The sequence below is a fragment of the Macrosteles quadrilineatus genome, unplaced genomic scaffold (genome assembly GCF_028750875.1).
Source record: "Macrosteles quadrilineatus isolate MER2022 unplaced genomic scaffold, UCM_ALF_1.0 Scaffold_3__2_contigs__length_128488019, whole genome shotgun sequence".
NCBI classification, from domain to species: domain Eukaryota; kingdom Metazoa; phylum Arthropoda; class Insecta; order Hemiptera; family Cicadellidae; genus Macrosteles; species Macrosteles quadrilineatus.
The window spans coordinates 19848568-19868904 of record NW_026542596.1 but is presented as its reverse complement, the minus strand read 5'-3'; the positions used below and the strand labels follow the sequence as shown (position 1 = coordinate 19868904).

The 20337-nt window shown below is 39.6% G+C and overlaps 1 protein-coding gene across 1 annotated transcript; it reads right to left on the bottom strand.

Annotated features, from left to right (window-relative positions):
• Window positions 1-219: 219 nt before the first annotated feature.
• LOC128989034 (trichohyalin) lies at window positions 220-18323 on the bottom strand. The gene is made up of 31 exons (XM_054410889.1): window positions 18086-18323; window positions 17059-17121; window positions 15448-15700; window positions 14275-14411; window positions 13701-13866; window positions 13227-13330; window positions 11929-12048; window positions 11323-11418; window positions 10129-10226; window positions 8513-8582; window positions 5103-5210; window positions 4519-4671; window positions 4262-4333; window positions 3924-3995; window positions 3749-3826; window positions 3580-3651; window positions 3411-3482; window positions 3242-3313; window positions 3073-3144; window positions 2904-2975; window positions 2568-2639; window positions 2351-2470; window positions 2237-2308; window positions 2068-2139; window positions 1899-1970; window positions 1730-1801; window positions 1561-1632; window positions 1392-1463; window positions 1223-1294; window positions 965-1125; window positions 220-421 (listed from the first exon to the last, which is right to left on the bottom strand). The coding sequence occupies exons 1-31, from the start codon at window positions 18251-18253 to the stop codon at window positions 262-264; spliced, it is 3135 nt and encodes a 1044-aa protein (XP_054266864.1). The 5' UTR covers window positions 18254-18323; the 3' UTR covers window positions 220-261.
• Between the last annotated feature and the right edge of the window lie 2014 nt (window positions 18324-20337).

Here is a 20337-nt window from a genome sequence, read left to right as displayed (position 1 = left end):
GAATAATCTTATTTTAAAAATCTAATTGAGTTAAGTATTTCTCGATTTCCTTGGCAATGTATATGAATACAACTATTAATTGTTCAAAATAGATAGTTTACTTATTTGTTATTAGCTAAATTTTTCAATCCAATCATAATTTAAATGTCCTCACACCCATCGCACATTTTTGTTTTGGCTTGTAACTTGTAAGCAAGAAATTAAGGTTAAAAATGCAAATGTCAATAAACAGTATATTTTGAACAGTCAATGGAATATTGATTAATGAGTAGTTGAGCTTAAGTTCCTCACTGCGTCCTGAAAGGCATGTCTGGAGTGTTCCAACATAGAGGTGTAAGTCCGCAAATCTTCTTGTTTCTCATGCTCCACGTTGGCCAACCTTGTGCGTAAAAATAACACCTCTTCCTCAAGTAATTCAATCCTAGAACATTAGTATTTTGATATTTGTCTAATTGTTAATAAATGAAAAAAAATTTCTACAAATTACCATTTGTTTGAAAGTAGAAAAATGCATAAAAGGGTCATTCTTAAATGGAAAAATGTGTACCCTGATCTATGATTGGTCTACTGGTCAGACTATCAAAGGAATAATCTTCCAACAAACTCGATCCAAAATAAATTATTAATGTAAGTATTTCATCGGTCATAATTGAAAGTTGAGGGTTGTCTGAAAATTACGATAAACCTCGAGCTCCAGTTGTGAACAATAGCGAGCTACAGCAAAGTCTGGCTAATACGAACTACGTGGAAATGGACCTTGTTTGGATAGGCAAATTGTTTAAAATTAACTGTAAATGTAGTTAAATTTTTCCAATAAATTCAAATAATTTATGTTTATGACTGTTAAATGGCCATACTGATTCAACAATCACAATAACATGGGGATAGTAGCTATTTGAAGACCTTGATTATTGAAAACACACGTTAACTAATGTCAAAACAGCTCCTCCAGATGAGCACTTACTTGCACTTGAGATCTTCAGTAAAGTTTTCTGTCAGCTTACTAGGGGAGGGGGAAGGATTGTGGTAGCTACTACGGCTGGTAGCACTGGCTCTCTCTAGCTCATGTCTGGCCAGCTTGGTCTCTAGTCTTGCTGCCTTGTGTCTCTCTCTCCTTAACACATCCTGTAACACATCACACTACTGTAGAGCTTTGTGTTAGTTTATGAGGTAAGGGGGAGGGGGAAGGATTGTGGTAGCTACTACGGCTGGTAGCACTGGCTCTCTCTAGCTCATTTCTGGCCAGCTTAGTCTCTAGTCTTGCTGCCTTGTGTCTCTCTCCCCTCAACACATCCTGTAACACATCACACTACAGTAGAGCTTTGTGTTAGTTTACAAGGTAAGAGGGAGGGGGAAGGATTGTGGTAGCTACTACGGCCGGTAGCACTGGCTCTCTCTAGCTCATGTCTGGCCAGCTTGGTCTCTAGTCTTGCTGCCTTGTGTCTCTCTCTCCTCAACACATCCTGTAACACATCATACAACAGTAGAGCTTTGTGTTAGTTTACAAGGTAAGAGGGACGGGGTAGGATTGTGGTAGCTACTACGGCCGGTAGCACTGGCTCTCTCTAGCTCATGTCTGGCCAGCTTGGTCTCTAGTCTTGCTGCCTTGTGTCTCTCTCTCCTCAACACATCCTGTAACACATCATACAACAGTAGAGCTTTGTGTTAGTTTACAAGGTAAGAGGGAGGGGGAAGGATTGTGGTAGCTACTACGGCCGGTAGCACTGGCTCTCTCTAGCTCATGTCTGGCCAGCTTGGTCTCTAGTCTTGCTGCCTTGTGTCTCTCTCTCCTCAACACATCCTGTAACACATCACACTACAGTAGAGCTTTGTGTTAGTTTACAAGGTAAGAGGGAGGGGGAAGGATTGTGCTAGCTACTACGGCCGGTAGCACTGGCTCTCTCTAGCTCATGTCTGGCCAGCTTGGTCTCTAGTCTTGCTGCCTTGTGTCTCTCTCTCCTCAACACATCCTGTAACACATCATACAACAGTAGAGCTTTGTGTTAGTTTACAAGGTAAGAGGGAGGGGGAAGGATTGTGGTAGCTACTACGGCCGGTAGCACTGGCTCTCTCTAGCTCATGTCTGGCCAGCTTGGTCTCTAGTCTTGCTGCCTTGTGTCTCTCTCTCCTCAACACATCCTGTAACACATCACACTACAGTAGAGCTTTGTGTTAGTTTACAAGGTAAGAGGGAGGGGGAAGGATTGTGCTAGCTACTACGGCCGGTAGCACTGGCTCTCTCTAGCTCATGTCTGGCCAGCTTGGTCTCCAGTCTTGCTGCCTTGTGTCTCTCTCTCCTCAACACATCCTGTAACACATCATACAACAGTAGAGCTTTGTGTTAGTTTACAAGGGAGGGGGAAGGATTGTGGTAGCTACTACGGCCGGTAGCACTGGCTCTCTCTAGCTCATGTCTGGCCAGCTTGGTCTCTAGTCTTGCTGCCTTGTGTCTCTCTCTCCTCAACACATCCTGTAACACATCATACAACAGTAGAGCTTTGTGTTAGTTTACAAGGTAAGAGGGAGGGGGAAGGATTGTGGTAGCTACTACGGCCGGTAGCACTGGCTCTCTCTAGCTCATGTCTGGCCAGCTTGGTCTCTAGTCTTGCTGCCTTGTGTCTCTCTCTCCTCAACACATCCTGTAACACATCACACTACAGTAGAGCTTTGTGTTAGTTTACAAGGTGAGAGGGAGGGGGAAGGATTGTGGTAGCTACTACGGCCGGTAGCACTGGCTCTCTGTAGCTCATGTCTGGCCAGCTTGGTCTCTAGTCTTGCTGCCTTGTGTCTCTCCCCTCAACACATCCTGTAACACATCACACTACAGTAGAGCTTTGTGTTAGCTTACAAGGTAAGAGGGAGGGGGAAGGATTGTGCTAGCTACTACGGCCGGTAGCACTGGCTCTCTCTAGCTCATGTCTGGCCAGCTTGGTCTCTAGTCTTGCTGCCTTGTGTCTCTCTCTCCTCAACACATCCTGTAACACATCATACAACAGTAGAGCTTTGTGTTAGTTTACAAGGTAAGAGGGAGGGGGAAGGATTGTGGTAGCTACTACGGCCGGTAGCACTGGCTCTCTCTAGCTCATGTCTGGCCAGCTTGGTCTCTAGTCTTGCTGCCTTGTGTCTCTCTCTCCTCAACACATCCTGTAACACATCACACTACAGTAGAGCTTTGTGTTAGTTTACAAGGTAAGAGGGAGGGGGAAGGATTGTGGTAGCTACTACGGCCGGTAGCACTGGCTCTCTCTAGCTCATGTCTGGCCAGCTTGGTCTCTAGTCTTGCTGCCTTGTGTTTCTCTCTCCTCAACACATCCTGTAACACATCATACTACAGTAGAGCTTTGTGTTAGTTTACAAGGTAAGAGGGAGGGGGAAGGATTGTGCTAGCTACTACGGCCGGTAGCACTGGCTCTCTCTAGCTCATGTCTGGCCAGCTTGGTCTCTAGTCTTGCTGCCTTGTGTCTCTCTCTCCTCAACACATCCTGTAACACATCATACAACAGTAGAGCTTTGTGTTAGTTTACAAGGTAAGAGGGAGGGGGAAGGATTGTGGTAGCTACTACGGCCGGTAGCACTGGCTCTCTCTAGCTCATGTCTGGCCAGCTTAGTCTCTAGTCTTGCTGCCTTGTGTCTCTCTCCCCTCAACACATCCTGTAACACATCACACTACAGTAGAGCTTTGTGTTAGTTTATGAGGTAAGAGGGAGGGGGAAGAATCGTGGTAGCTACTTAGGCTGATAGCACTGGCTCTCTCTAGCTCATGTCTGGCCAGCTTAGTCTCTAGTCTTGCTGCCTTGTGTCTCTCTCCCCTCAACACATCCTGTAACTGTAACACATCACACTACAGTAGAGCTTTATGTTAGTTTACAAGGTAAGAGGGAGGGGGAAGGATTGTGCTAGCTACTACGGCTGGTAGCACTGGCTCTCTCTAGCTCAAGTCTGGCCAGCTTGGTCTCTAGTCTTGCTGCCTTGTGTCTCTCTCTCCTCAACACATCCTGTAACACATCACACTAAAGTAGAGCTTTGTGTTGGTTTACGAGGTAAGGGGGAGGGGGAAGGATTGTGGTAGCTACTACGGCTGGTAGCACTGGCTCTCTCTAGCTCATGTCTGGCCAGCTTGGTCTCTAGTCATGCTGCCTTGTGTCTCTCTCTTCTCAACACATCCTGTAACACATCATACTACAGTACAACTTTGTGTTAGTTTACGAGGTAAGGGGGAGGGGGAAGGATTGTGCTAGCCACGGCAGCTGCTATCACTGGCTCTTTCTATCTCATGTCTGGCCAGCTTGGTCTCTAGTCTTGCTGCCTTGTGTCTCTCTCTCCTCAACACATCCTGTAACACATCATACTAAAGTAGAGCTTTGTGTTAGTTTACGAGGTAAGGGGGAGGGGGAAGGATTGTGCTAGCCACGGCAGCTGCTATCACTGGCTCTTTCTATCTCATGTCTGGCCAGCTTGGTCTCTAGTCTTGCTGCCTTGTGTCTCTCTCTCCTCAACACATCCTGTAACACATCACACTAAAGTAGAGCTTTGTGTTGGTTTACGAGGTAAGGGGGAGGGGGAAGGATTGTGGTAGCTACTACGGCTGGTAGCACTGGCTCTCTCTAGCTCATGTCTGGCCAGCTTGGTCTCTAGTCTTGCTGCCTTGTGTCTCTCTCTCCTCAACACATCCTGTAACACATCATACTACAGTACAACTTTGTGTTAGTTTACGAGGTAAGGGGGAGGGGGAAGGATTGGTCTAGCCACGGCAGCTGCTATCACTGGCTCTTTCTATCTCATGTCTGGCCAGCTTGGTCTCTAGTCTTGCTGCCTTGTGTCTCTCTCTTCTCAACAGATCCTGTAACACATCACACTACAGTAGAGCTTTGTGTTAGCTTACATCATGCTATAGTAGAGTTTTCTGTAATACCAAAAACACGATGGCAGTAAATATAGTGAAAAACAGGCTTGTTTGGATATCCTTGGAATGAGAAGGATTTTTTCTTTAGATTTTTCCTTGGAATAAAATTACCAGGATTTTTACTAGCAGTTTCTTAAAAAATATTCTATAGCATATTCTGCCTCTCTTTTATTTGGTCTTTTTTTATCATTGCACACACCTGAGCCTGTGTAGACAGTTGGCGCTCTTGTTCTAGTCGCTTGTTTGTTACAGCCAATAGTTCCAGTAGACGAACTCTCTCTGCATCAGCTGCTAAACTAAGGGCCTCCTGTAAAAATACACATAATATCTTATGAGAAATACCTTACAATGGTAAAACAAAAAGGCAACATACTAGTGTTCTAGTTTATAAAGTCCAAGTTTGCTGTTACAATGTTTACAATGTTACATGTTTTAACTATGTTTTTACAGATAAAACAAGGTGCAAATTGTTTGAGGACACACAACATTGAAATTGTTTAATGCACCTAGTCAGTGAGAACATTATATTTAGCAAGGATAAAACTAAAACATGAAGTACAATATTTTTTTGTACTAAACTATAAACACTAAATTGATAGATGGTTTTTAAAAGTACGGAAGAAATCAAAATTCACACTAACAACAATTAGATACAAGCACAATTTAATTGACCCTACACTGTTTATACTTTATAGCTTTTAAAAAAAAATTTGTTCATTGTAGTTTGCCTTGACTTAAGATGGTATTTTTTTACGAAGGGAAAGAAAACTACTTTTACACACACAGGTGGCCACCTTGCAATGTGAGACTCCTGAATGGATCAGACTACTCACTAAAACCCCCTCTACTCTGTCACACGCAGACCTGATTGTTTTTCACATTTCTTTAAGTCAAACTAACATGTGATCTAAGTTCTCAGGGCTCATAACGTTTCTGGTATTTAGTTATTATCACCTATGCCGCGTCCCAATAAAGGTCAATTTTCTTGGAGCGGACAAACCGTGACAAACAGGTCCAACTATCTTCAAACTCCATCATCATTGGGATGACCATGTCCACCGACAACAGTCCTACATGGTGTTGAGATTCCAGGCAGGGGCTTCTCAAAGAAAGTGTGTTCCCCAATATCAAAATATTGATTTAAGGAAAATACAGTAAAAGGACTAAAATTAGTCAATAATAAATATTGGTGTAACTATTCACTGTACTGTTATTTGAGCCAAGTATCTTATATTTTTAATGAAGGAATAAATGGCTCACCTCCTGATAAAAACCTTAGTTAAAAACACCAAAAACTACAAAAGTCCCACATAAAAGCTCTATATTTTGATGAAAATATAGGCTTAATATGTTTAGTTTTAGACTACAAGCAAAATATTAGGGATGGACGGGTCCCGAAATTTCGGGAATTTTTCGGGAAAAAAATATTCCCGATTATCGGGACGGGATTACATTTGACTCGGGAATTTTTCGGGACGGGATTTGGTCCGATCGTCGGCGATTTTTCCGCTTCGCGAGTGCCGATAACGCCGTTATTGCGAGCGATAGGTCCGCGAACGCAGGAGACATAGTCATTTCGACGATTACGCCGTGACCGCGGAGTCATAACGACGATCGCGCCGTGGCCGCGATTATTGGACCGACGATCGCACCGTGACCGCGAGTCATAACGACGATCGGGCTGTGACCGCGGAGTAATACTGACAGTCACGCCGTGACCGCGGAGTCCTACCGACGATCGCGCCGTGACCGCGAAGTCCTACCGACGATCGCGCCGTGACCGCGAAGTCCTACCGACGATCACGCCGTGACCACGAATCATACCGACGATCACGCCGTGACCCGAGTCATACCAACGATCGCGCCGTTACCGCGGAGTCATACCGACGATCATGCCGTGATGGCGAGTCATACCGACGATCACGACGTGACCACGGAGTCCTACCGACGATCGCGCCGTGACCGCGGAGTCCTACCGACGTTCGCGCCGTTACCGCGGAGTCATACCGACGATCGCGCCGTGACCGTGGAGTCCTACCGACGATCGCGCCGTGACCGCGAGTCATACCGACGATCGCGCCGTGACCGCGAAGTCCTACCGACGATCGCGCCGTGACCGTGAAGTCCTACCGACGATCGTGCCGTGACCGCGGAATCCTACCGACGATCGCGCCGTTACCGCGGAGTCATACTGACGATCATGCCGTGATGGCGAATCATACCGACGATCACGACGTGACCGTGGAGTCCTACCGACGATCGCGCCGTGACCGCGAAGTCATGCTGACGATCGAGCCGTGATCGCGAGTCATGACAACGATCATGCCGTGACTCGAGTCATACCGTCGATAACCCCGTGAACCCAAAGTCATACCGACGATCGCGCCGTGGCCGTGAGTCATACCGACGATCGCGCCGTGACCGTGAGTCATACCGACGATCGCGCCGTGACCGCGAGTCATGACGACGATCGCGCCGTGACCGCGAGTGATGACGACGATCGCGCCGTGACCGCGAGTCATGACGACGAGCGCGCCGTGACCGTGGAGTCATGCCGACGATAACCCCGTGACCGCGAGTCATGACGACGATCGCGCCTTGACCGCGAGTCATACCGACGATCGCGCCGTGACCGCGAGTCATGACGACGATCGCGCCGTGACCGCGAGTCATGACGACGAGCGCGCCGTGACCGTGGAGTCATGCCGACGATAACCCCGTGACCGCGAGTCATGACGACGATCGCGCCTTGACCGCGAGTCATACCGACGATCGCGCCGTGACCGCGAAGTCATGCTGACGATCGAGCCGTGATCGCGAGTCATGACAACGATCATGCCGTGACTCGAGTCATACCGTCGATAACCCCGTGAACCCAAAGTCATACCGACGATCGCGCCGTGGCCGTGAGTCATACCGACGATCGCGCCGTGACCGTGAGTCATACCGACGATCGCGCCGTGACCGCGAGTCATGACGACGATCGCGCCGTGACCGCGAGTGATGACGACGATCGCGCCGTGACCGCGAGTCATGACGACGAGCGCGCCGTGACCGTGGAGTCATGCCGACGATAACCCCGTGACCGCGAGTCATGACGACGATCGCGCCGTGACCGCGAGTCATGACGACGATCGCGCCGTGACCGCGAGTCATGACGACGATCGCGCCGTGACCGCGAGTCATGACGACGAGCGCGCCGTGACCGTGGAGTCATGCCGACGATAACCCCGTGACCGCGAGTCATGACGACGATCGCGCCTTGACCGCGAGTCATACCGACGATCGCGCCGTGACCGCGAGTCATGACGACGATCGCGCCGTGACCGTGAGTCATACAGACGATCACCCCGTGACCCGCGAGTCACAAGTTTCTATAGGTACCTGTAAATTGTTACCCATTTTTTGGTTTTTATAGATCAGTGCCACAAATGGTAAAAATTGATTTCGTATGTCTTTTTTGGTAACTGCAATACAGTAATTTCTTTTTATGCACAGAAAAAAATCCCGTCCCGTCCCGTCCCAAAAATCGGGAAGGAAATAAAAATCCCGTCCCGTCCCGTCCCGAACTAAAAATTCAATCCCGTCCATCCCTACAAAATATATTACCAGAGTTGGGTTGGTGCTTTGGGCTATCTCTGAGGAGGCACTTCTTGGTTTTTCAAAGTTATCTTTCTCCCTGAAAAAACCCCTTACATTACTAAACAGTCATTTAAAAATCAAAGATTGAATACAGAAGAAATAATTCTCTGCATAACGATGAGTCTCAGTTATCTATTAACAAATAATAAAAATCAACAACAACTTCAGTGAGAAAATAAGAGATGTTGCTAGAAATTTTAGTGTGAAATTTATAGCCTTGATTAATCTTATCTATTAACAAGTATTTATAATATTTCGGAAAAGTCTTGGAAAGATTTTGTTCAAGTCCCACCACGATTCAAATGGTCATTGATATTTTAACTTTCTCTTCCAACATTATGTTTATGATCCATCTCTTACAGCCTACTTTTCAATAGAGGTCATTGCTAGTCAATGATCAAACTCAAACATTAAGTAAGGTAAGATTGGTGGTAAACTTATATAGTGAAACATATTTTTTTCTTATTTCTTAAAAGTTTAATAGTTTATAGTTTAATACTTTAAAAGTTTAACAGGTTTTATTTTAAATTCTTAATCAAATGCTCTAGACTTTGTTACTTATCAACTTGATGTATTGTTTTTGGATGTATTTATTTTTACAAGGATCTTAATCAAGAGCATTTTATTCATATATATTCAGCTGCTTGGGAAATTAAATCTGTGCCACAATCCACACTTGATTAGTTAATAGTTATTTGTGTAACTAGTGAGCAAAGTGGCGCTTTGCTGCACACGAGAGCAACGTTTACGCACGAGCCGCAGGCGAGTACGGAATGATCTCGAGTGCAGCAAAGGCCTTTTGCACTCGTGTTACACATTATATTTTTCCTACAGTCACTATAAAGCATATAAATAATTAGTCTTTCAAACACTATACAACACGTTTTTAGGTTCAGCTAGCAACACCAATAGGTGCCCTAGAGAAAGTAGTACCCGGTCCGTATCACTCCGCTATTTTTTCCTCGGCAAGCAATGTGCTCCGCGACTTGAGAAAATAGTTCCGTATATTTTTGTAATTTGCAGTGGTTTCTGCGCCTAAAAAAAATGCTTTAAAGGTATTTTATTGTTTATTAAGATCGTAGGAATGTTTTAAAAACGTTTAAAAGAAAAGTCCAGAAAGTTCAGAAATACCGTTAAGAGAACATAAACTATAAACACGAAATGACAGGTTAAATCGTAGTTATAATAGTCAATCAGCTGCTCATAGTATTTATCTTTAAGTGTTGCCAACCTATTTCCAAGCGTACACGGATTACGTGCATAATAGAACCACGCTGTTTTGTGTTGTTTCGTTGGACTCCTAATTTGCGCCAAAGTATAAACCGTACGACGAAGTATAAATATGCAGCAATTAGCAGCTTTCTGTAATATAAACAGTACAAGGAAACCAACTTTGTCGGGTGACTGTAGGAAAAATTAATTCTATGATCTTAAAAACAATTAGATATGTTATACACAAGTGTCTTTTACTGAACCAACAGAACACCTCATAAAAGAGTTATACAATTAGCTCACAAAACACATAATTTTACTTATTGTGGCATACCTAAGCAAATCAATTTAAGTAAGCATTACTTACTTACCCTAAATTTTGAAGCTCTTTTATTTTCTCCAACAAGTCTATTGTTTCTTGGTCTTTTTCAACAAGTGCATTTTGTAAATGTATTGACTTAGATTTTTCCTAAAAACACAAATTATTGTACTGAAATTTACTTGTACCGTGACATATAAATTCTGTATACTAGATGCATGCAACATTTTATGTAAATATAAAACTAATTTAATTTCTAAACCGTAAAAATTATTATTTTATCTTTAACTAAACCTAGGTTCTATTATAAATGTCCACAAAATAACAAAAAACATTTTTAATTGTATTTGATCTGAGTCTTGGGGGGGGGGATCTAATACTGGTATGTTTTCTTCAACATCAGATGGCCAGTGTCTTTAGAACAGCAGTTCAGATTAATTCCAAGTTGGTTGTCCTTGCCGCCGAGATGAATAGTTCCTCAGGAGCTAAGCTGGGACCAACTCACATAGAACAACAAACTACTAAAATTTAATTATCCAGTGCAATCTTTAATGAATCAAGGTCTTTGATACTGGCATAGCAAGTCTTAGGAAGCGAATTGCTCCAGTGGTAGACCAAAGGGCTTCTGACCCCAAAGTCCTGGGTTCAAATACCGCCAATCAAAAATATCTATGTCATAATGTTGCGTCCCTCTAGGACTAGCCTGAAGTAATATGAAAAAACAGTTCTGGGCTAGAACCTAGTGTCCTAGGACAAGAAGGAGGGTCAAAAAATAAAAGGTTCTAGATCCTAACATTAACATTATACCATAGACTAACCAACACAAGTAGACTTCTCATCCCATTGTAAATTTTGAAGCACGTTTTTCGTGTCTAGTTCATGTACGTGACACATAGGCGCTAGTGTCGACGAAACTTTGTTTCTATTATTTTAGGGTTAATTTCTTGATTTGTGCTTTACTGTTTGGTTATATATAACTAGGGGACAGGTTATTATTGTTTATGATTAGATCGTATTATTTGGTTAAACGAGGTTTTAAATGGCTGTAATAACGGGAAACTAATTGTAAACAAAACACGACCTCTACATGAACCGTACAGAACTAACAATAAAATTGTCTTCAGCTGTTCCATAAGGATGAGAAATCTACTAAGGGAGTATGTTTTATCTATGATTATACACTACAACTCTATTTTAGCATGTAGTACGTAACGAAAACACCCAAAGTTAAAGTTGAATGAAGTACCTCAGTCAACTGCTGCTCCAACAGTTTATTGTGCTGTTCTATGCGGTTGGTAGCACTACGTTCTTGGCTCTTGTCTGTCAATGACCCCAGCTGAGCCTAGAACAATTTTTTATGATCACTTGTAATTGCAATTTTACTTTCCTAAAGGCTCCTCAAGATGAATGTTCCTCAGATTGATTTACATTGAAGTAGTTTCAGTTTTCTTAGTCAATTTTGGGAAATCTGGAAGGCAGACTACCTTCAAGGTGATGTTTCTTGCTTGAAAAGAATAAAAATATCCCCACAGAATGGGGTGTACTTATTTAGCTCTAACTAATTTTGCTGGTGTTTACGTACTTATTTTGTTGTTATTTATTTCTTATCTCACTGTTCTCATGCACAACAAATATACGTATCCTAAACTTCAATGATGGCAGTTCATAATGATTCACAATGATTCTGGTCATAAAATTTAATGATTGTTGAACTTACTATACTCTGTTTACAAAGTACAGGCGGTTTTTATGGGAAGAAATCAATCCCCTTCACTTGTTTCTACCTTGAAAACAATAGGTTAACAGCTGAGGTTTGCCAAAACGTTACTACTATAGTTCATTATTTAGGTACCGTGAGAGCAGATATGAGTTGATCATCGTGTGTAGATTTGTCTAATAATGTAGACAGTCGACCTCTCAGCTCAGACAGTGAGGTCTCCAACACTCGGGTCCGAGCCTTCATAGCTTCAACCTGTGAGAATAAGGTCTAATGAACATTGTGAACTAAAATGGTTTAAAAGAATCATATAATACGACTTCACAATAGATTGAGTTATGTGTTAGGGAAATAACACATAACTCAATATGTAGTTGTTATTATTGGGTGTTTTGGTGAGTCGGTGGCTCAGTCGGTAGCGTCACGGACTTCGGGCCCAAGGCAGCAATGTCGTGGGTTCGGATCCTGGTCACTGCCGAAAACATTTTATCAGTACAGTTCCCCTTCGTACTGTACCGGCTCACCCCTTGCTTTGCTGGATACGTTCCACGCACAGATCTGTAGTCTATGTGGACGGGCAAATACAAGGTTAAAAGAGGCTGCCAACCTCTGTTAAAAAAGAAGAAAAAAATAGTTTAATGAATATGAATAATTGTAACATTTGATTTGGTCATCAAATTATTGACACTTACTAGATTTCTCTTTTCTGATAGTACACAGAGGGTGAGGAAAGAATCTGTTCTACTGAAACTGTAACTTTAGTACTTTATTTAAGTGAGTTAAATGCAGATTCAACACATTTTAAAATTTGCATTATGATTTCTTCATAATTGAATTGTGAGGAAAAAGTTTCAAGTTTTTCATACTTTTTCTGGTTACTGCATCAAAACCATAACATTTTAGACTCACTGCCTCAACCAAGGAGGGGTCAAATAGCTGTCAAAATGACCGGGTTGTTACTTTTTGGTATAAAAATATGTATTTTTATAGGTTGTCAGCAGTGACAGCCATGACAGTACAGTACCTCATGCACCACATTCCAGGAACACTGCGGCCTACTTTTCTTCACCATCCCCCCCTCACTTCAGTCTAGGACACCTTTTGTAAAGCACTGATCAATTCCACACTGTGCATTTCCTTGTGTTTTTATAGACAAATTATTATTTCAGTTTATATTTCTTAAGAAACTTAATTTTATTTTTTATTTTCTTTGCAATGATATAAAATAAATATCTCAGAATGTTTTAATAGGATTAATTGATAATAGTGAGTTCTACATATTGATTGGAAACACCCAATTTCCAATAGCCTATAAAACAACACACTAAACTACTGAGACATTTCATTGTAGTTAATATTGACTATTATGCTGGTAATGTTGTCTTTATGGATCTCTGCATTTTACATTATTTTTTATTGCAGTCACAGGCTACCTTCTTCTGCTTCTCGCCCAGTTGTTCCTTCAGTGCAGACACTTCTTTCTCCAACTCTGCTCTCAGTTCTTTTTCCACCAGCCGAGCTGCTGACAATGCTTTTCCTAAAAGAATTGTTAAAAATTAATTGTACGCCTGCGTATACAGTGATTAACAAAGATATAAATTTTGTTTATATTATATCTTAAAAAGTTTGCCTTTCGCTAAAAGTGATTAGGTACCGGTACATCTCAACATGCTTTTTAAAACATTCCCTCCAAGCCGCCACACTCCTCTGTATGAGTGGCCTTGTGTAACCTGTTGGTGAATGTGTTAATCAGCCATTTAAAAATAAGCTTTATTTACATTACAGGAAACAGACAAGTATTTTTTTCAGTTAAAATTGACAAAAGTTCAGTTGAATAAAAACATTTAGTTTTACCTTGTTGAAAAGTACTAAACTCATTAATAAATCATAGCAAAAAGGTGACCTACTAGCTTCCCTGTCGGCAGCGTCAGGATTGGCTGTTTTCTCTGACAGTTCGTTGATCCGTTGCTGTAATGTCTGTATCTGCTGTGCTCTCCCTCTCCAACCCCCTCCACCAGGGCCATTGACTATGGATGTAATGCTCACCCCCTCCCCTACCTCACTGATCAGGGCCTACCACAAAACGGATGATAAAGAAGCGGCAATCATGTGGCCAGTGGGATGTACTCCCAGTAGTTGTCAGACAAAAAGAGCTTCATTATACTAAAATCCTTTATTTGAATGTGGCCAATAATTGATAGCAAAAATTTTAATTTTGGTTGAAGGTTGAGAAATGCAAGCTCTTTTAGTAGTAAATATGAGCCCTAATATCACAGCCAAATTGTTTTAGACCGCCTCTTAATGCTAGTTAGCATTGTTTAACCGTATGGTTCAATGTTAAACACAAAAACACAATTCTAAAATTGCAACCAACTTAGGTGTCAATAAATGAGTCATATAAATCATTCTTTCTAATAAGAGTTTTAAGCAAGAAATATTAAACTTTTGATTAAGATAAAGAATAATCTGAAAAGAACTTACTTTGTGAGCAAGTTTGAGTTCATGCTTTAGCTGCTGACACTGGTTCCTGTATTCACAAACTTTCAAGTTTGCACTTGACAATTTATCTGTCAACTCTTTCATTTCATTTTCTGACGATTTTTCACTTTTAATGTCGGCTATAAAATTAAACAATTGTTATTAGTTATGATAGTAGAAGCTGATTACCTAATCGAAAAAAAAGTGTTAAGTTTTAACAATAAGTTATTCAATCATTTTGTATTATCAATTCTGTGAGACAACACACTTGAGTGGGTATTTTAGCCTGAATATGAATACAAATTGAGAGTAGGACTAAAATGATCTTATTAGCTTTATTACAGAGAAATTTATTGAAGTTTGAATTTATTGAGTCAGGATCATTTATTGAAAGACCAATCATCAAGGGAAGCTAAGCCATCAAAAAGCTAGACTTTTTTACTATTACTACAATACTTTTTTACTATATTCAGCTACAGATAAACAATTGATCATTAATCTACATAAGTTCTGTGAACTGACTTTGAATGAATTATTTTTCAATAAGTTTAGAGTAGACTGTTTAAAATGTGTTCTCCTTTTAAAAGACTATTTATTAACTATACAAACACGTCTTTTGGAGGCTCAACTCAACAAAATCTTTCATTTATTTATTGTGTAAAACTAGCAACAATTTAACATGAGAATGACATGCTTTCTTACAGTAGATTATTTATAGAAAAGCAGTTAAGAGTGAAGATGTGTTGTTCTCATATTTTTAAACTAAACTTAATCCCACAGAATGTTCTCATTAATTATAAATTTGACATTAGTGTATTCTAAGGCTACGGCCACACGGGCGTTTTTTCACGCAAGAACACAGCGTGAAAAAACGCAAGGAATATGAGCAGCATTAAATGTAATGAGGTATGCCACACGCAGTGTGTTTTCCCGCAGTAGCGGGTGTCTATTTGTTTCAATGCTACTCTAAGTTTTCGCGTGTTTTCACGCTGCGTTTGTGCGTGAAAAAAAAGCCCGTGTGGCCGTAGCCTAACAGCCAAAAAAGGTAAGTGAAGCCTACTAATTTACCTCATCTGAAAAAATTTCATTTAAAAATGGAACGTTCTCAATTGCCTATTATGAATATTGACTTTAAAATACGTAAACAATGTTTACACTTGTTAAATAACTACCCACCACATTTCTCCTGAGGATCCGCAGAGGCAGTAAGGGTGGACAGTTCGAAGGTGCGACATCTCATCTTGGCCACCTCCAGGTCAGCTGTGAGCTCGCGGACTCGCTTGCTCAGCTCAACAATCTTACTAGCGGCCAGGTCAGATGCTCGGCCGTGAGTGGCCATGGCCGGGGGACACTTGGTGACTACACCCTTCAGACGAGCCTCGGCCTCCACCAGTGAGCGGCGCAACTGTCCGTTCTCTTCCAGTAGCACCTGTAACAATGTTATGGAAGTAAACGTCTTACAGTCACAATGAACAGACGATGGAGTGGTTGATTCTTAGGCCATAAAAATCTAATAACACAATGCGGTTCAATTACATTGTTATCGGTTACTACAATTAAATAACAGGGAGAGGAGACAAACTATAGAATAATAGAATAATAGTGAAAAAAATAATAACAAACGGTGCTGATGTCAGATTTTAACTAGCTCGCTTTGCTGAGACTGGAGCTTGATAGCGACCTTAATTTACAGAACACCTAGTATTTTAAAGACTGGATAGATAATTGAATACTGGGACGGTTAATTTAGTCTATTTCTATTAGTCCTCGTCTATGAATTAAACAAGAGTTGTGAAATCCTGGACCTCCTTGACACTATTGTTAAAGACTTAATAATGTATTTAAAATTAAATATAAATCTGCAAAAGCTCCAATGCAATGTACAATAATCTTTTTTAAGAGGTTGGCGGCCTCTTTTAACCTTGCATTTGTCTATCTACAGTAGACTCCCTCTTATCCGGACACCTTTTAACCGGACATCAGTTTAACCGGACAATTTTTATCAGCACATTGGTTTAACCGGACTAGATCGGCAGGAAGTGTGCAGTACTGAAACGACTATTCTCATGGAAAAGATTTGAGACAAGTGATCACTTGTCTAAATACAATGCTCTCCTAAATTTAAGTCGAATATCACAGTAAACAGTCCGTTTTAACAAGTTTTTGGGGATGTCGATGTAACCGGAAAACCCGTTATCCGGACTGGCCTCGGTCCCGAGGAGTCCGTATAAGAGGGAGTCTACTGTATATAAGCTTGCAAATTACTTGCTTTGATTAATTAGGCTTACTAGTCCTCAAGTACCCTAAAAAAGGGTTTCATGTTGTGAAAAAAATGCTGGGGTTTTAGTCAGTCTTAAGGAAAAGATTTGTTTGTACTAGACACATATAACAATGTTAAGTTACACACAGGGTCCCCGGATTTACACATATCCAGGAAATAACATGGATTAGCCACCCTTTATGCATGTTTACAGGCCACATGTATGTCATGATGTATGTCAAGGATGATTCTTTGTTTTGATAGGCTGAATCATATTGACACTGATCAACTACCTCCTAACTGAGCTGCTTGTCCGATCAAGTACATTATAAATTATAGCATTGATTGTTTTTAATTTCAAGAATGTAAAAATTACTTAATGTAAAAACAAAAAGAATTTTAAATTACTTACCTCCAAGGAATTAATCGGCTAGTCTAAATGAGCATAGATATCCAGCCATCTAGCCTTAATAATTAAAACTATAACAACTTCCCTTAAAAAAAAAACGTTATATCATAATTTTTACCTCAACTTGTTGTGAAAGACGTTTGGTGGCATCATACGGAAAAAGAATTTCATCTTCAAAGTCCTAGCAACATAGATAGTTTTACAGTTGTGGTATAAACAAGTTATAAACTCTTATTATAAGTTATCTCTTAGGTCAAATTAATGAAATCAGTTTTATTTCCACATACAAAAAATAACAATAAAAAAAATATGAATACCAAACAGTTAGCCAAAGTTACCAAAGTACTGTAGTATTTTACCTTAGGACATGAATTTCATCCTATTTTGAGTTTCAGTTTTTAATGAAAAATATTAAAATTATTTTAATATTAGATCAATTTTTTGTAATTTTAAATAGCCTTGGTCAAGTAATTTTGGGGCAAAGTTTTTTTGGTAGTAAATATAAATAAGGAAATACCTTATTTATGACCTATTATTTATCAAATATTAGGCCTATATTAGAATATCAAATATTTATACAAACATTTTCAAAAAGGAAAAGCTTTAGTAGCCTATAAGTATGAATAAAACAACTCTTGCTACTATTTTTTTTTTTTTCATTTTTGGTTAATATGGAAATTAAAAAGTAATGTTGCTACCTACGCTGTTTTAAATAGAAACCCTGGATATTAAGTATTTTACACCAAGACATTAGCTCCTAGAACGACGCTGCAAACCTAGTACCCTAGTAGTTTATCAAAATTCCATAAGTTAGACACAATAGGCTACTGTTTATTAAACACTTAAACTTTAAAGCAGAAACTTAGTAGGTTGTATTTAGTACATCTATTTTGCTCATTCTCACATAAAACATCATAGTACTCTTAGCTTTGATTTAATTGTGCGGGTAAAAATTGCCAAAAAGAAAAACTTAAGTTACATAGCTTTTTTTGTAAGTTTTTCTTTCTGGCAATTTATACTTTTGAAGGCTATTATAGACCTATTATATTACTACCAACATTCAAGAAAGCTTGCTTTTTTTTAATATCTACAATTTTATTTAGTAGAGTTGAGATTTAGGTAAGAGTAAATCTTTTATAACTTACATCTTTCACTGAGTCAGAATTTAACCTTGTAAGCTGTTCAGCACTCCTGCCTCGTTGAACAAACTTGTATTTCTCATCCAAAATATCATTGTCAGAACACAGAGACGCATACTTCCTTAGTTTCTTACTTTTGGCCACTCTTCTAAAGGAATTTTTCGCAGCACACATAACTTGCAATATTCAATGCATGACCTCGAATCAAGTTTAAACCTATGTAAATTGAAAATTGATTTGCAGTATTTTCCTGTAAATAAACAATTCAGCAGCAGAAGCCAAGCAAGGCAGCTGAGTGTTAGAATAACAAGTTGGTTGCCGTGGAAACAAGATCACATGTATTGATGACAGCAGAATAAGATATTGCAGTGAAGGGGGATGGAATATTGTTCACAGTAAATAAAATACAAATCTATTCAGACCTTCTCTTCTCACTAATGTAGTACCAATGGAAATTTACAGAATATGTTTTCCAGACAATTTACCTGAGTTTTAAGTTTTAATACTGACACATATTTCCTAAAAATCCATTTTTAGCACACAAGCGTTTCTGATCGACCTCACAATGACAGAGACATGAGCGTGGTGTCACGCTACGACACAGTTTACTGCCAAACTTTACCTCTGAATTTCCTGACATGAAAAGGAACCCATTAATCAAAAGTTTGATTAACTAAAATGCAGGGTAGGAAGTCGAGTAATCTAAAGAGGAGTATAAATCACACTGAATTGAAATGTCAAAATACATTAAAATGTCTTTTGCCGCAGTTCTATAATTAATTCTATTGTATTTGGGCCTTCTTATTGATTATAATTATTATAAATAAATATTAATAAATGTTTAATATAATAATGTGGCTTGAAAAAATTATCCTGGCTAGTAAAATAAACTTATTTTAGTCAGAAACAAAGCTACACAGATCATCTCACTTCATTCTACACTCATCCTTCTCTCATATCTATATATTACTAGGCAAGCATGTTTCTTTAAAACCTCTTTTCTCAGCTCGTGTGCATCGCAGGGAAAATCTACGCATACTGCTAACAAGATATTTTCTTCAAGATGTGCAGAATCGCTTTATTAACTAAAATAGATGCAAATATAAGCTCAAAAAATTAATTTTAAATTTGAAAAAAAATGTACATGGGCGTTTTAGGTTACCATGCTGTGACGAAATAACAACGAAATATAAACAGAAAATCAAAACAAGTTAAAGAAATTCCAACCACATGTTTTATTTACAGCGTGGGTGTGAAAATAGAGAAGTTTGTTCATTCCATATTTTTTGTTGAGTTTTCAACCACTGGACGACCTCTAGTTCAGGTTTATATGCACACCTAGGTGGTGTCCTCATCCCAATTGATAATGTTAATGATAATAATAATAAATATTACCTGATGCCTGATGATAATATAACCATAAAACAATATTTTATTAGCTTAATGAAAAAAAAGAAAAAAGACTATATTTGTTAAGTTTTATTTTTTTACATCATTCAATTAATAACACTTAACTTACTTTTAACAACTTGAAGTAACTATAATCAAGTCAGTCATTTAAGACACAATTCTGGAACTAATATATTTCCACAAAATGTGTGTTTTGTTTTTACATTTTCTCTTATATGGAGAATGTATTGTTTTCAACAGCATTTTCGAGTTTGAGTTTTGAGTGGATATATCCGTTATGGATCACTTTTACTCCCTATACATAAAAGTAGATGGAGAAAGTATTGGTTTGATAAAAATTTTCCCTGAACCCAAAAAAGTGGTTTTCGAAGTGATGTCCGTGTCTGTGTGTGGATGTGTACAGAGCTACAGACCATACCTGTTGTCCGATTTTGATGAGATTTGGTATGTAGGTACTAATCTATTATATCTCCAGAGGTTTTTTTTCATTTTTTCAAAGTTTTTATTTTTAATGGTGATTTTCCTTTAAAACCCCATAAAATAACTGAAAATCAGATTTTCTCTAAAACGACCTGAACGGTTTTGATTAAATTTTAGTATTTAGTCCTTTAAATTCTGAACAAAATTGTACAAATTTCATTTCCGTAAAAATTACGGTTCCGAAGTTATTGTAACTTATGATATTTTTTCATAAAAAACCCATGAAATAACAAAATATTGGATTTTAAGAAAAAAGCCGGTTTCCTTATAATTCTAAACAAAAATAGTGCTACCCCCATTGCTGTAACAATTTACGGTTCAAAAGTTATTGCAACTTTTGTGATTTATCCCTATAGAATATCATAGTT